This window comes from Lissotriton vulgaris, chromosome 1_1 (assembly GCF_964263255.1).
Source record: "Lissotriton vulgaris chromosome 1_1, aLisVul1.2, whole genome shotgun sequence".
In the NCBI taxonomy this organism is placed as follows: Eukaryota; Metazoa; Chordata; class Amphibia; order Caudata; family Salamandridae; genus Lissotriton; species Lissotriton vulgaris.
Window position 1 is genome coordinate 1,543,173,272 of NC_141685.1, and position 17,338 is coordinate 1,543,190,609.

General features: G+C 41.8%; 1 protein-coding gene across 1 annotated transcript in view; it reads right to left on the reverse strand.

The window, feature by feature from the left end:
- The window catches only part of OTOGL (otogelin like), a 1,110,282-nt gene that overhangs the window by 317,504 nt on the left and 775,440 nt on the right, over positions 1 to 17,338 (reverse strand). The window contains exons 33-34 of the mRNA XM_086931129.1: positions 11,228 to 11,307; positions 3,443 to 6,159 (exon numbers count right to left, since the gene is read on the reverse strand). Of these exons, the coding sequence (XP_086787255.1) occupies positions 3,443 to 6,159; positions 11,228 to 11,307 (2,797 nt within the window). The remainder of the gene's footprint in view (positions 1 to 3,442; positions 6,160 to 11,227; positions 11,308 to 17,338) is intronic.

The following is a 17,338-nucleotide window of genomic DNA, read 5'->3' on the forward strand; positions in this document are numbered from 1 at the left end:
TGTTCAACGCAGATACCTGCCTATGTGGCAACTGAGCACGTCTGTATAATTTAATCAGTGTCTCAAAATGCATTCGTGAATTTCAAATACAAAACATGGCTAATTAAACACATCAAAAACGTCAAATTTTTAACCAGGACTAAGAAGAACGTGTGAAAATCAGGCCTTATGTGTAGCTCGCTGGGATCAGCACAGGGTGCGGAGACATGTGTGCATGGTGCAGGTCTCAGGTTCAAGATACTTGCAGGGAGACGCTGCCTTTTAGTCTCCTGAGGTAGGTAAAATGAGTGCTGCCAGTTTCGTACTAATAAAAACACTTGAGATCGATTAAGCTAAGAAACCAAGTGCCTACAGCAGGCAGAGCTATATCAACACCATTTTACCACTGATTTCCAGCTATAGGGAAGACCAGCCGTGATGATTTAAAGCTGTCACCGGAAACAAATCAATTACCTGCTCACAACAGAACCCTGCTGCACGAGGAGCGGGAAAGCTGCCAGGAACTCATTTATTCAAAGCAATGAAAGCCACTGGGATCAGCACAGGGTGCGGAGGCATGTGTGCATGGTGCAGGTCTCAGGTCCAAGATACTTGCAGGGACAACTCTGCCTTTCATTCTTCTGAGGTGGGTAAAATGAGTGCTGCCAGCTTCGTACTAATAAAAACATTTGGGATCGAATAGGCTAAGAAACCTAGCTCCTACAGCAGGCAGCGCTATATCGACACCATTATTACCACTGATTTCCAGTTATCAGGAAGACCAGCCGTGATGATTTGAAGCTGTCACAGGAAACACATCAATTACCACTTTGCATGTCATTAGTGATAAATATCACTGACATGCAAAGCGGGGCCCAAGATGGTCGCTATCTCCTACTAGCTGTCGCTAACTGGTGTTAGCGGCAGCTAGGTAATAGGGAGATAATTTTATCTCCGCTTTCTTGGCTTTTAAAGCCAAAAAGGCGGAGATAAACCCCCTTGATAATATGCCCCAAAGTTACTGAAATTAACTCACTGAACCTATATTGTTTACAAAATCATACATGCTGAAATAATCGCCAAACGCAACGCGATGTGCAGTAAAAATATTGATGAAAAGTAAAGCATTTGGCAGCAAAATAATACATGAGTTGTAAAGAATAACTAGTATCAACTCAACAAAGCAGAAACAAATCGACAAAACAGAATCATCCGATGTGATTCTTCAACATAACTTTCATCATGTTAAAATGTATCCCCCTCTTTTATAAATAATTATATGCAATCTTTGTGGACTCATGGGAGGCAGGGGCATGTGGCATATTGATTACGTCAGGAGAATTCGTTTTTGCTTACCAATATCTGTTGATAATGATGCACAATAAATTGAGTTGCGCCCTAAAGTGGGCATCAAGAGTTTCAGGGATCTATTCCTGTTGCCAATGATGATTTCTAAAGAGGCAAACAATTCCTCACATTAACTTGCAGCACTCTGGCCTGGTTTCCCCGTGTTACAAGAGCTAGGGACCTTAAAATGGATGCGCCAGATGATGGTAATCAGAGAGGAGTTGGGCATGCGCTCAGCTATTGGCATTACTTTTTTTGTCTTAAGGTTCTCCTTTTCTGATGGCCTTATTAGCTAGCAAATTTAGTGGTACATGCATCAAGCCTTTTTCCGTTCGCTGCGAATTGGCCCGTTTTTAATGGAAAAAAAGGCCTTTTTTCGGATGCATGTACCTTTTGTCATTCGCAATTTAGGTAAGTGCAATTGTTTGTGATTATCTAAATTGCAAATGCTATTAGGCAATCGCAATTTGCGAACTTCCCGTTTTTGCAGATGCATGTAGCCTGTCCTAAATGCAAACTGTGCATTTAGGGAACGCTAATTACCATGAACTTCAAGTTGATGGTAATTTGTGCATGCTCTGAAAAATGCACAAAGATGCATTTTTCAAGGTGCCATGTAGCGCACACATGCCCTCAGGGCATGTGTGTGCTTCACAAGTGCACACTTACTTTTTTTAGGAGGTGCTTCAGGGGGGCCATAGGCCCCCGCGCACCCATGGATTTGCATTCGCAATTTGCAATTACCAATTTGGTATTTGCAAACGCATTACCATTCATTCCTATGGGCCTGTAGGCCATAGGAATCTCTATTTGCTAATGTTAAAGAATTGCACATTTTATTGCAGTTCCTACATGCATAGGCATTTGCGAGTCACAGTATGTCACCCAGTGAAGCGTATATCACACAGTGAACACATGGTGGCATGGAGAACCCAGCACAGAGTACGTTTCTAGCCCATGTGTGGAGACTTTGTGCAGCAGTAGGCCAGTTGAAGGCAACTGCAGGGTATGCATCCCCACCCGAGAACTATTGCGGTAGCATCAGAAGGCATTTTTTTTAGTTCATATAGCGTGAAGTAGACCAGAGAAATCGGGTATCCGAGCGATTTACATGAGCACCAATTTCGTTACAGATGGGCACATTCATTTTTGTTAGGCACACGGATATTAAATGATTTGCCCAGAATCGCAGAATGTTGAGCGTTGCTGCCGAGACTCAAACCTGGTTCCCCAGCTTCAAAGTCAAACGCTCTAGCCATAAGGCTACATTCCCTCCCCTACAAGCCCCCTTTTGGTGGGAATGTAGGGGTGGCTGTCAGGTAGTGCTGGGCTCAAATCCTCGCTCTCTCCCCCAGGGGCATTTCAAATCATCCTTTCTCTATAGGTTAGCACATTACACATTGTTTCAAGGTAGACAGACCTGTAACCTTTTGTAGATTATGATCACCTTTTTTCTGCCCTTCTCTGTTCTAACAAATGTACTTGTTGCATTAACTGACTCCTCCACCTCCTCTTTCTCAGGCATCTAAAGAGAAACCCTTGGCTCTGTAATTTGGAATCTTTTTTGTTTTCTAATGTCTTTTCCATCTATTTTCTTTCCTCCATCATCTAACACACAGCGGTACTCCATCTTCTCCCTTTAAATTCCCATGTATGCTAAAAGACATAAAAGACATACAACAACACTATTGTCACCCTAGGAATTATGAAACGAAGTTCTTATCTTAAGCTTTGTTTCTTTTGACATACTGATACTGAGATACACAAAAGGTAAACTTCACTGTGGATACAGCAACCTGGTACATATTACTAATTGCTGCATTATGTAACTAGGTTCTCTCAGCATATATTGTAGAAATAAACCAGTTCAACTATTTCAGCAAATAGGATTTTACCCTTTCATTGAACAAAGACCGTAATTTAATAAAAACCTGACTTGTTATTGAGTAAAAATTATTATCTGAAAAAAAACACATCTATATTGTGTGCAAAAATCCTTTCCTAACCCGACTCTGCGTCATTGCTAAAATACATCTGTAATTGTATTGAAAATGAGAGTCAAAGATGATTAACTGAGCTGACCATAAACTGGTTATGTTTGTGAAGTATTTCATACCATGCATTCTGAGGCTCCACTTGATACCAGTGTGTCTATCATGGTTCCATATGAGGTATGTTCAGGAACAGCTGTAATGTTATCCATCATTTCTAAATCTGTGAATGAGCTTTGGGTTCCGAATTGCACAATGGAAGAAGACATCATTGCATAACTAGATTGAGATGCATCTGTCATAGTGATTTCTGTTGATTTTGTGCCTGGTTCTTTCCCTGGTTCTGTTAAATTGTACAATGGGATCAATGTTGTATTTGTTGCAACTGTTACATTTGAGATTTCCAGTGAATATGTAAATCCAGTTGTACCTTTACTGATTTCGTCTGTTAAGGGAGCTGTAGCATTAGAAGTTGGTAATAATGACAGCTCTGATGTTTCCGCGGCAACCACAGGTTTTGTCCCTTTTGTTACATATGAGGTGGGGAAATAGGTAGGAGTGGATAGCGAAAATTTGGAAGTATATAACAATTCACTAGAGGTTTCTTGAGTTGGTGCTACAGATGAAGTGTGAAGTTGAAAATGACTAACATTAGACAGCAGGGTTCTTTCTGTCACAGAAAGATTAAATATGGTGGGGAAAGATGATGCTGCTGGTAGCATGGACACACTGGTTGGAGTAATAGCTGGAGCTGGGAAAGTAGCATTAAGAGGAATCCCAGTGCTTAATGTTCCAGATGGTATTGTTTCTATTTTATGTTCTGTTAGAGGGCTTCTTGTTGATCCAGTTGTAGTCAAAATCAAACTGGATTGCGAAGAAGTTGAAACGGGTGCAGATGTAGTAGTAGACTGACTTTCAATGACACCTACAGAAAAACCGGGGGAAGTACTTTTTGAAATATTAGTGCTGGAAGCAGATACGGATATTTTAGGAGTTAGTGAAGCAGCAGCAGTGTGTACTGTGCCTGGACTACTCGGAAAAACCTTTGTGTGTGGTATTGCAATAGGTGTCTGAACAACAGTTTGATCAGTTATCAATGTTGGAGTTATTTTTATTGTAGATGTGGAAGTCCTTAAAAAAGATGATGTCTGGTATGATCTTGGAGTTTTTGAAGAGATATGCGCTGGTAATGAGGATAACATTGCCAGTGATGTTGCTTGAGTAATAACTGAGGAGTCTGTGCCAGTTATTGACATACTTCTAGATGTTACTGGTGTAGCTGAAACACTCGCTGACACAGGCAATGTAAATTGAGTTGTAGCAGATGTGGTAGCCCTCAATGACTCTGCTGTGCTTTCAGGAATTGAAGGTAAGGTGCTCTGTGCTGCATGTGGACTTTCAGTCAGGTTTGTTTGTGTAATAGGTCCCTCAGATGTTTGGGAAATGGCTGGAGAAGATACTGCAATAGATGTTTGTTCAATATGGTGGCTCTTTGTGGAACCTGTAGCTTCGCCAGGTGCTTTGGGTTTTTGAGATGTCAGTGAAAGAGGTATTAATGTAGATATTTGTACTGTTGTTGAAGCTATGGATGATAATCTGGCTTCCAAGGTTGTGAAAGGAGTTGTAGTAGAGACTGACGATAACACTGCAGAAGTTGCTGATGTCATTGAAGGACTCTCAGAAACTCCTATGGTACCAACTTCTTTTGTTTGATCTTTAGAAGTGTGCAGCTCATCCAAAGGTGTATTTAATATTGAAGTGCGAATCACAGAGGTACTGGTCCTTAACTTTTGAAGAGAGGATTCAGTTGTCTGCAATGGTAAGATTGAGACAAATGGAGATGGACTACTTAGTTTAGAGATCAATGTCCTTAAAGTAGCCTCTTGTGTATAGGAGGCAGCAGATGTTAATTTTTCACTCAAGCTTGAAAGTTTTATTAATGGTGTCACAGCTGATTTAGTTGAATCTAATGTGGTGGTAGACATTGGTGCAATAGTCAAAGTTGACTGTAATGGCTGAATTGTAAATTCTGCCAAAGATGAAAATGTTGTTTTGTTAAAGACTGATGTTGGTGAAGAGGGTGCTGTTGGTGATGTAGTTGATGATGTTACAGGTGAGTCAGAAAGAGCAATCGAAGAAGGCCTTATAGTTCCCATTATTTCCTCAGGTGTTCTTGATGTGACATAATCGAATCCAAATGAACCAGTAGGCAAGGATGTCAATAAAGTTGTTGCTGGACGTGAGTATAGAGATGTCTGCAAAGATGAGGATGCTGATGCAGCAGAAAGTCTTGAGACAGCAGTTGTGTTTTGCCCAGTATAACTATATGTTTGAAGCTTTTTTTCAGTTGTCATTGATGGAGAAACCATAGATAGTAACGGACTTGTATGGAATGATGTTGTTCTTAAGGATGATGTTGAGGTTTCAAAAGATGTTGAAATCCCTATGGCAGGAACAACTGTTTTTAATTCAACATGCAATTCAGTTATATGAGTCATTGTTGGCACCCCTGAAGAACCAGGACTTGAGGATAGATGATAAGTTTGCAATGTGGTTGTCTCTGGTGGCTCCAGAGAATGAATTACAGTTGAGATTGATGGCGATGTAGTGTTTACTCCTCTTAATGTGGTAGACTTTGCTGTTGTAATGTGTTCCATAACACTTGTAGGGGCTGGTATGATTTCTTTATGACCATCAGTGGCAATTGATGTTAATACTGATTTTACACTTGAAATTGTTGAACGAGACATCTCCATAGTAGCTTCTAAAGATGTTGTTGTAATAGTTGGCTTTGTTTTAGGAGTCTTTGTCACAGCTGTTTCAGTTGGCCTCATGGGAATGCCTGCAACGAGACAGTGCATTCATTAATATGTATGAAAGACAATGAATAAAGAAAAGGTGACAATGATGTTGCAGTTAAACAGAAAATCAACTTTGAAGGGTGTTAAACTCTGCCCTTCTTAACACAGTAAATTGGATGCTCTCCCATCGTAACTGCCATTACATTTTAAATGTGTGAATGCAGTATATAATAAGAATCAAGACTTCTAGATTATTCTCATGCCCATCAGCTCCAGTTATCTGGGTAAATTGGTCCTAGCCTAGGTGACTGAGAGTAGAAAAGTAATTTCTTATCATTGGAAAGCTTTACAACTTCGATCCACAGACACAAACAGGTGTGATTAAAGGTGTATTGCTTCATCTTTTGTAACTGGACTGATGTATGCAGTCAAGGGCATAGAATAGGTTTGAGATATTAGATGCACTAGAACAACAAAACAACAGATACACCTTAAAGAACATAGACATGGAGTTTAAATGTCCACAGAATGTTTAAATAAAAGAGAATAGTTTATAAGGAAATTAAAAAAGAAACAGAGCAGATTAGCAAAGGGGTTCAACCATTACTTTGAAGAAGCCAAAACATATCAAAAGAATAATAGAGCATAGAAATCCAAGGTTAGTGAATGGGATGGGCTACTGCAATTGTTGTTGCTAACTATGCATCACTTACTTTCTTACAGGAGATGCCACAAGACAGAAGGAGCCTAACCAATTGTCAACTTTGTGTTACAATAAATATATGCTAATGGCATATATTTCTGCCACCTTATAAGGAGTCACCAATCAATCGATCAATCAAAGGATCTGGTAATTATACAAATTATTTTAAAAAAGTGAAAACTTTACAAATCCACAATCAGGGCTGCCCTCTTGTTTTCCTTAATCTTAAAGAAACTTTCATAAAATTCATTATACAGCACAATGTACGGGGATTATTCGCCCTTTGTAAAAAGAGTAATGCAGCTTTGGCATGTGTCAACTTGGCCTGTTTTAAGATATCTACCAAAAATCTACGCCTAGGTGTTGCATAAAAAGAGCACAAAAGTACAAAATGAAGGGTGTCCTGCGGAGACCTCTTGTCGCAGCCGCAGGCACCTTCTGCTCAACTGACAATGTAAAACCTGGTGGATCAGCCAGTAAATTAGGTAAAAGGTTGAGCCTAAAACGAGACATGTTATTCATCAAGGACCAGAGCTTTTCCCTGTTGACGGCTGCCAGGTTCATAAACCCAAGATAGATCACTTCATTGCTGGTTTTAGTGTATTTAGCCACCAGCATATAAAGCTTCAGGCATTGATCACTTGTGGACCTCCCTGTTCTAAAGCCATACTGAATGTCCGAGATGATGTTATATTCTTCGGTCCACTCAGTAAGATGATTAAGAATTGCCCGACCCAGAACTTTAGCGGAAACATCTATCAATGAGATAGGCCGATAGCACTGGGGATTGTCCCTGTTGCCCTTTTTAAAAATAGGGACAATTGTTGCAGTGGACTAAGAGCGCGGTAGTCCCCAACTAATAGCAGCATTAAATACTCTTGTGAGGATTGGGGCCCATAGATCTACATTGCTCAGGTACAGGTCGGGTGGTGTGCCGTCAGGGCTGGGGGCTCTGTTTCTAGTCAAGCCCTGAATTCCCACAATAATTTCGTCTAAGGAGAATTCTACTACTTGGCCCTGCTGGCCAACCCATCCACCCTCCGGAGCAGTGTCCTGTCTATAATTATACAAGCCCTTAAAGTGTGTGAGCCATTGTTCCAGGAGGATATTTGCGCCAACCTCAGGGGCACCACTATCCAGGAAACACGGTTTGATAATTATTCTCCAGAATTCTGTAATTTCCCTTCTATCTGCGGCCTCCCTTAAATATGCCCATGCGTCTGCTTGGAGTAATAATTTCTTCTTCTTTACTGCACTCTTATATACCTGTCTTCACTGCACTACTCTTTGTTTGTCCCTAGGATGGTTTTTTAAACTGATTTTTAACTCCCTCAGCGCACGCGAACATTCCCTATCAAACCATCTTGGATGGGTAATGTTTCTCATAGGGGTACTTGACTTCAAAAGTCCCTCTACCAGACTAGTTACTAGCCCTAACCAACAATGGCCCTTCAACCGCAAGATCTAGGCACTCGCCAATAGGTGCTTTCCCAGTGACCCTTAGTGATTTATAGAATGCCTCATCATCAATTTTTGACCAACTGAGCCGTCTTCCCTGGTCCCTTACCCTCACAGAAGTGCCAGCCACAGGACCTATCTTAGGGCGACCCAAGTGCAAGAGCTCTAAAACCAGAGGGTTGTGGTCAATGAATGGGCTCCACTCAATCCCCACCGATCTAATCCAGTTTTTTTTTAACCTGGAAGCTAAGATAAAGTCAATGAATGACGAACATCCTCTCCCTTTTAAAGTTGGGACGAGGGTTCCGTCTTGCTCCAGTCTTACTATATCAATGGTGTGTTCCAGAGCATGGGTTTTTAGGAGTTTACTAAAAAACATTCCATCAGTGGTGTGTTCAAAGTGAGGGCCTTTCTCCACTGGGCAGCGGGACCAGTCTGCATTCAGGGGGAACAATGTTGGACAGAAGTGAAAATTAAGATCCCCCATGACTAAAACAGTTGGTTCCAATTATATGGTCTAATTCCTGGAAAATGAGAGTGTTTTCACCGCGGGCTCCTGCAGTATATACATTAAACAGGATCAACCTTAACCCGCTACCCCTAAACCCCAAGGCCTGCAAATTATGAGATGTCCAGGATGGACTAGTCCATGTTCCTTGCAGATTTAAATCTACATATACAGATAGTCCTCCCATTGCTCTTCCTGATCTCGATTTCTGGGCGGGTACAAAAAAACATTTATACCCTGTCATATAGAAGGGACTACTATCAACCACCCAGGTCTCTTGTAGACTAATTATCTGGAACTTACTTATGTATTGCCGCCATTCAAGATGATCAAATTTACTCGCTAGGCCAGCTATGTTCCACAAAATTATTCTTAGCCCCCCTTCTAGTGGCTGATCAAGGCTGGTCCATGGGACTTAGACTTTCAGTAACAGACCCGCCATCAACCCTTAGAGACGTTACTTGAGCCCTTCGACACTGTGGGAGATCAGGGATAAATCATCCCTTATCACCTCCTCACACATGATGCCTCCCAACGCAGGCCCAATCTTATATTCTAGCGTGTTGACCGATTTCACCCCATTGGGTTCTGTTAATGTATGAACCTCTTCTATGGAGACAGGATTTCTGAGGGCAACCTTTTGGAGCACCCGCAGCTCCACTGCTCTCAGTTCCCGCGGGTTCATGTTCCCTCTCTTGTTGCTGGCTTCTCAGTTATAAGGGGGAGCCTTATCAGTCAATCATTGTCCTCTAGGGACGCCAATGGGCTAAATCTGTTGGTCCATTTAGATGATTCCCAATCTCTTGCCGCGGGAACAGTGTGGCTTCGAGCCTTATTTGGTCCTTCCCTAGCTCTCCCAAAGAGGTGGGCTGAATTATAGGAGACAGTTTGTCTAGGATAAAAATATCCTAATGGCAAGGATCTAATACCACTACTTGCCTGATTAACCGTCCCACAGGTTAAAATGTGATGCACTACACTTACATCCCTAAAATTCACAATTATGCAGTCCCCCACTATATCTTTAGACCTGGTACCTAACCAGCTCACCCTTCTAACGTGAAGGATTTCCCCATTTTTATTGCCTGCAAGAGGCCTATACTGATTCAACCAGTGTGTGGTCTTATTTCTCAATTCAGTGTGTGACTCTCTCTGCTCTATCTTTAAATCTGGGACCCCGCGAGTACTACTACATAGGGACACGCTTCAGGTGGTAGATTTATGATAAGTAGAGTTTCAGTAGTTAATGTGTTGGCCACACGACCAATCTGGTTTACCTCTAATGCTTCGGGTCTGGAGGGATGATTACTTTGCCGTTCTGTTAGTGGCATGGAAGGTCCCGCCCCTGCCCGTAAAACCCCCTCTCCCGAGACCATGACTCTATCTGAATGCAGGGGGGTGTCTGATAGACTAGAAGCCTGTGTCACCGTCATCCTGCGTGATTGCGTGACCGTCTGTTGATCTTGACTGGTATCAGTAGTGGTCAGGTTATTTGTGGTGCCAGTATCCAAAAGGATGCCCTGCTTCCTACCCCTATTCTTTAGTTCATTAATGATTTTATCCAGCCTACTAGCTAATGGCTTTATATGACTTACAATGAATGATTCTAAATGATTTTGTAAGTCTAAAACTATTTGAGCCATCCAGCTCGGGGGGGGGGGCTAACAACTGAGGCGCCTGCTCGGCCTGGCCTCTCTCAGCAAACTTCTTAGTTCAGTTGGGGAGATGTTGAATTTGAAGTATTCATGGCAGATGTCAAAATTCGTAAGTTTTGCATGAAAAACAGTGGGAGCAGACTAATACATATTGTTAAACCTGCATCCTTGGTGTGGTTCCCCCTGGCTTTTGCCTTCAGACCTCCTGTTTATGCTGACTTCATTTTTCCTGGATCTAGGACTCTTCACCCTTTACCACTGTTATCTTTGAGTACACATGTGTGTTTTATGATGCAGACAGTGGAGGATCCACATTGTCCTACAGATGATTCGCGTTTAGCAGGTTTACTTTTGGGTAATCCAAGTGAGGTGCACCAATCGCATGTGCTCTTTGTATTGGGTAAGCAGTTTCCATCCACCCAGCAAATGCTTTTCACCCGCTACCTTTGTAGTGCTCCTGCCAGGCAAAAAATTGTCTCTAAAGCCTATTTTTCTGCTCGAGCATTGGTACCTTTCTTTTGTAATCCCTAGCTACGCTTGATTTTCCTCCTACTGAAAAAAAACATCTTATTTACAGGCATTCCATATTTTTAAAACTAAGGATACAGAGGCATCTATTTCTAAAACCATCTTTCATTGGATTACTTTTTTTTTAAGAATACCATTCATCAATAGAAGATGCATTCCCGCAGTAAATTTGTCAGCTGAGCAAGACTACAAACAGAGTTATAAAAAGGGAATTTAGTGCCCTATAGACGATAATTTGCTATATTTCAGATACTTACAGTCTTCTGGATAAACACATTTAAGTGTGGTCTCATCAAGAATCATGTTTTTGGGACAGTATGGTAAACATCCTTCAACCCTTTACAAGAAAACACACAAAGTTATTTTTAATCAGAAGTGCTGATATAATAATAACAATAACAACAATAACAATAATAATACACCTGCATTGTATTTATTTATTTCAAATGTGCATAAAGCACAACTTAACCACTGAGGTGCCAGTGTGCCGAAATTCAGTAAGGGACAGAAATTGTAGAGGTATAGGCCAAGACTCTGAGCCACACAAGTTTTGTTAATAGAGGAGAATAAGTGGAGGGAATGGGGCACAAAGGTTATGAACAGCATAAATTATAATAAAGATATAGCTTAGAGGATGCAGAGACCGAGGGCAGAAAGGCATGCCAATGAAAAAGAGAAACACTGCAAACAAGATAATGTGTGATAGAAATTAACTATAGTACAAAGAGCAAAATACTAGACAAAGGTAAGGCATCTTGAGAAACAGGGAGAGTAGAGGGAGAGAGATGCGACTAAATACCCAAAAAGGTCCAAGTTGAGATCAAGTCAAGAGGAGAGACAGGAAAAGAGAGCTGACCTACAAAAGTGAAGAAACGATTACTGGAGGAAAAGAGACACAAATGAGGAGTACAGAAAGAGCATGAGTGGGGGATTCTAAAGAGGCACACATTCCTTGAGAAGAGGCGGATCACAAACAGGGAGCTGAATTTTTTATAAGAAAATGAAAACCTTTATTTTTCATCTTTACATAACACAATACAGCAGTGGTAAAAACGTGAGTTAAAGTGCACAGTGAATAATACATGGGAGTAATAAACTTGCAGTTTGATTTGTGCTCATGGAACTAGATTATCATTCCGTAACTGATAGTCGCTCCAGTTGCTAGGGGTTGGAGGGTTCGTTCCCTACACAGGCTCATTGCTAAACTCCTCATTATTGTCAGTAATGTCACTTTCCTCAATTGTCGAGACGGTTTCAGGATCAAGGAATCGGTCACACAGGCCACCCAACCTAGGAGTTCCTCGCCCACCTTGTCAGACCGTCTTTCGAGCTTCATGTGAACTTTCTCAGCCATGGACGACTCTGCTGCAGCCCTGTGCCAGAATTCTATCTCAGGCGCCTGCCATCCCATCCAAGTGATGGCAACTCTGCGTCTAGCCAATATGTATTTACCATTTTTCCACCCTCAGGCCTTTCAATGTTTCCCAAAAAGTAACACTGGAAAGTTCCCTCTTTTCTTAGGCGCACAGCCTGCACTAATTCATCCACTACTCGGGTCCAGTACCGCCGAACCATCCTGCACTCCAACGCTAGATGAAGAAATCTTGCCCTTCATGCACCACACCGGGGGACAACCTTCCGGCTAGTTGTTGTCATGCAATGGAGATCCCTAGGGTTCAGATAGGTCCAGAAAACTGTCATGTACTAGCATGAAGTGCACATCGCTGGAGACTGACCGGGTAAGCTCACAGATATGTGCCGAGTTCCTAACTTCCAACGGGGTCACTAAGTCGACTACCAACCACGTCAGCCCTCATGGCTTTGTATAACAGGGAAATCAAATGCCTACTCACTCTGCAGGACAGCAAGATCTCTAGGGCCAAGCGCCTCAGTGAGAGAGGGCCATGTCTGTCTGGCCAACTCTGTAAGACCCACAAGATGCAAGAAGTGTCCTGGTCCCAGTGTGAACTCCGTGCATGCCTCCTCAAAAGTGATGAAGTGCTCCCCAGGGTAAAGATCCCCTATGTGGGCACATTCTCCATCTATCCATGCTTGGAAGAATATATTAGTCGCCATTTGCCTGATCGATACCAGTTATCATACCGGTAGCTCCTGATGAAATGGGACATGTCTCAGCACCGCCATTACAAATTATTGCCATATTTCTGCAGTATGCCGAACCACATATGGCATATTGCCCGAGACCCCCCATTCCCTCCATATACAGCTCAGGCAACCGACCTGCCTCAACCATACCTGTCAGTAAACACTTCTCCCATCTGTCGCCTGCCTCCAGCCATTGTGCTGCATGTGGTAAATGTGCTGCATAGTAGTACAAGTCCAGTGTTGACACCTCCAGTCCACCCTCCTTATATTGTTTAGTCAGCGTGGCCAAGGCCACCCTACTCCGTTTGCCCACCCACTGTAGGAAAATGAGAATCAAGCCCAGTTCTCTAAATATCCTTGCTGGCAAGGCGCAAAGAGAATTTTGCAGCACATATAAGCAGCACAGCAGAACTACCATCTTAGAGGTGGCTAACCTGCCCATCATTGACAGGGGGAGTGCATTCAAGAACGCTGCCTCTATCTGCAACGAGTCTAGGACCCTGCCCCTATTGAGGCGCAGAGTTTGGGTCCTAGTTTGCGCCACCACTATACTAACCAAGTATCTGAAGTGCAACAATGCATATTATTATTTTATTATGCTTATTATTGTTACTACTACTACTAATAAGAATAAGAATAATATTACAACTTAAACACATTAACACTAGGCTGCAAAAGGAAAATTGAGTAAACGGATGAAAACCTTTGTAACATTTACACACCAGTTCTTAAAATACTCTTCATCACATTCCGTGCCTCTTGTTAAACACTGCATATTAAATTCAATGTTATATTCGCAAGATAACCATTCAACAATCATATTCTTCTATGCCAATACTATAAGCCAATTGTTCCATAAAAAATATGAATTAATGTTTATTTGTTAATTGGATGCTGAGGGTAATTGTTCAAAATGTATTTACAGCTCGCAGAGATAACAGACGTGGACCGGTCATGCCACCAAAGTTGAAATTGTGTGCAAGCACTATCCGGGTACATATTGTACTGCAGAAAGAAATCTAATATAAATATGTATTCAAACTGTTTTACATTGTTATTAAATGTATTTGAAATATTTTGAGTTCTTTTCATTATCATCATGATCATCATCAAGGGGAGTATTGGTAACTGCTGCTACCCGTGTCTTATCCATCAGTGACCTAACCTGGAGCTGTTATTGCATCATAATTTTTAGGTTAAGTCTAATTTCATTGAAATAGTCTACTCCACCCCTAGAAGCTATGATCAAGTAAGAGGTAATTCAGAAATTGGGTCACTAACTTGATGTACGCCTACAAGTTAATACACACAATTTGGGAAGTCTCAATACAGTTCAGTGAAAACTGGTAACTATGCAAAAAAAGTGAACGATTTACCGGAGAAATCGGCATTAGGTCCAACAAGTATCAAACAACATTAAAGTTCAGAACACACCAAAAAAAAAATTCCCAAGCCAAATTAGAAAAAATAAATACAAATGTAATAAGCAAACTGACATAAAAATGATTGAAAATGTTGCAACCAGAGATATGGATGTTCAAAGTGTTAAGTCAAAAAAGTGCTGAGAAGGAGCAAAGTTACAATCAGAATCAATGTTTGTGATTTACAGAGATGTAGGGGCAAATTCGGCCTGATGAAGAGGGCTGAGTAAGCCTATAACATAACCTCAGCCAGAGTTAGTATCTTGAGACTTAGTTACTTTTCTGGTTCTCAAAATTGTTGAGTAGGACAGGGAAAAATGGTGAAAAAGATGAGGGACCATCAAAATCGCATACATCATCAACCTTCCATTGAAGCCTTCAGTTTTGGTGCTGAAAGCTCAGAACGGGGCATGGTTGCATTTTGAAGCTGCAAAGGATGCTTTGCTGCTAGTTTTGATTCTATCCTTCATCCGGGTTCCAAGTCCCACACTTAGATTTAGTCAGGCTTAGGTTAGGCTTCTAGTCAAAAGGTCCTTCTTCAGCTACATCACTCACAAGGTCCTGTGCATTGCACTCACAACTGGCCAGGTGGCTCTTCTTCAACAAATGTGGCCCTCCTCTGTCTTTGTGTCCCTGAAGCAGTGAATAAGAGGTCAGCCAGTTCGACTGTTGCGAACACTTCCAGTTCCTGGATGTCAATGGACTCCAGGAGTCCCTTGGGTTTTCCATCCCTAGTAGAGAAGCATATTTCTTCTTTTTGTGCAGGTGTTCTTCTAGGCACAGGAATGTTCCAAAGAGGTAGTGTTGAAGTACCAAGTGTATCCTGTGCAATAATCAATGATTGACAATTTTCCTAGACTCAATCCTGGCAAAATTCCCATGAAAAATCACCCTCCATTTGCCTCTCTAACCTTAATGTTAATCTTCGCAGCTTCCCTCATTACAGATGGCTTTGGCCAGGCTCCACTCTCCAGAATTTAGTGTCCCTTTTCTGGCCCGCTACAATGGAAATGAGGGAACAACCCTTCTCTCTGTCCTGACAGCAGCTTCCCATTTTGCTGATGGCAGAGACAAATGTCCCTAAGGTCCCTATTTGGGATTGTCATGTGAAGAACGAAAGGCTATAGTGGCAGTTCTTTGTGTTACCATTTGTCCTCATTGGTGACTTGGCCAAGCGAAGTGCACATTGTGTTTCCTAGCAGCCTTCCTGATATTAGGAGCAGCATCACTGTCCTGAAGGTGGCCAACAGTTCACACCTATTTGGGATGCTAATGATAGTCAATTAGGCCTGCTAATGGAAATTATAACTTAACGTACATTCTCAAAGTGATTTTTGGCAACATTATGTTGAGAAAGGACATATTTCTTTTCAGTGTTTAATTTATTCCACATTTCTACAGTATGCAACCATCCCTTCTGGGTTACAGACACACTTTTGGGTGACATATTGAGGGACGTACTATGGCTACGAGAAAAGTATATTTGTCATCAAGACTTGGGACAAGGGGGAGGGTTCCTTTGTCCTCTGTAATCATCTCTTGGCCATCTACTCCATCCCACAATGGAGGTAGACCACCGTTGCTATTTTGCTTCTCGCCATTCGAGAGCTCAACTCTTACACTACAGTTACACAGCATTCTTCCTTCTAACTCTCTCACAGCATCTGCAGCTTCTCGTGGATCTTCACATTCAACAAATGCAAAACCAGCGATCCATGGCATCTTATAGCATCCTTCACATGTGTCTTCTTTCCATTGTTCCCAAGATTCTCAACCTAGACCTCATGGTCCAGAGAGCAAGATTTGCTATTCTTGGCCTTTGTGGAAAGTGTTACACACTCTAGCATTCTTCGATTTCAGTTAAAACGGCCTCTCCTGCCTCGTTCCTCCTACAAAATTGGCATAGTTGTTTTTCAGTAGTCTACTGGTAAAGGGGAAAATGCACATTGGGCAACCAACGTAATCAACTGGGTCATAAGGCAGAGGATTATTTCTCAGAATTGATAGCCTACGATAACTTTGTGCTCAAGGAGGCATACACAGAAACTTGAGACAGGTGTTAGGTCAATTAAGTAACAATTAGATACATTTACATGCCTAACATCTCCTTTTGACGAATGCAGGTAAGCTGGACAGGGGAGAGAATGTGTCGTACAGCGAGAGCTGCTGACTGCAGACCTGGGGAGCCAGGTTCAAGTCTCGGCCTCGGCACATAGTCCTCCTATTCTGGGCAAATAAATCAATCTCCCCCTGCTCACCTAAAGTACTTATACCTTCAGGTCGAGTTTGGGTTATATAAAACAATTTGGAGGGACACAGCCAGGAACAACTGAAAAGGCCAAAGCAGCGAACAAGAGTAGATCAGAATAGTGGATGGTATTTATCACATCCGGTAAAGTACCATTACCGTTGGGTGAGTTATTTGTTCGGTATGGTAACCATCTCCTATTCCAAAATGTGTAGACAGCAATCAGGCAGAACATGCAGAATCAGGACCTACTGCTCTGAAATTTGAAAACATCATTTTTTCCCTGTTGTTTTGCCCTGTTATATTTCAAATGTTTGCTGGTGTAAACTGTAGGGGAAAATTATGCGGGGAGTAATTTCCGCATGCAGTATGTACCCTACAGTAGGGCAAATACCCAATGGATTAAGTGCTGCACATTTCAGAATTCCGAACCCTGCACAGACTTCCTTTTGAGAAAAGATTGAATTTTTCTGTTACCAATGACCAGGGACTAAATGGTGCAGACAATTTACGACAAAGCTGAATTTCTCTCTGTGAATACATGTTGTTTGCGTGTAGAAACAACCTACTTATATCTCTAGATCATCAGTTCC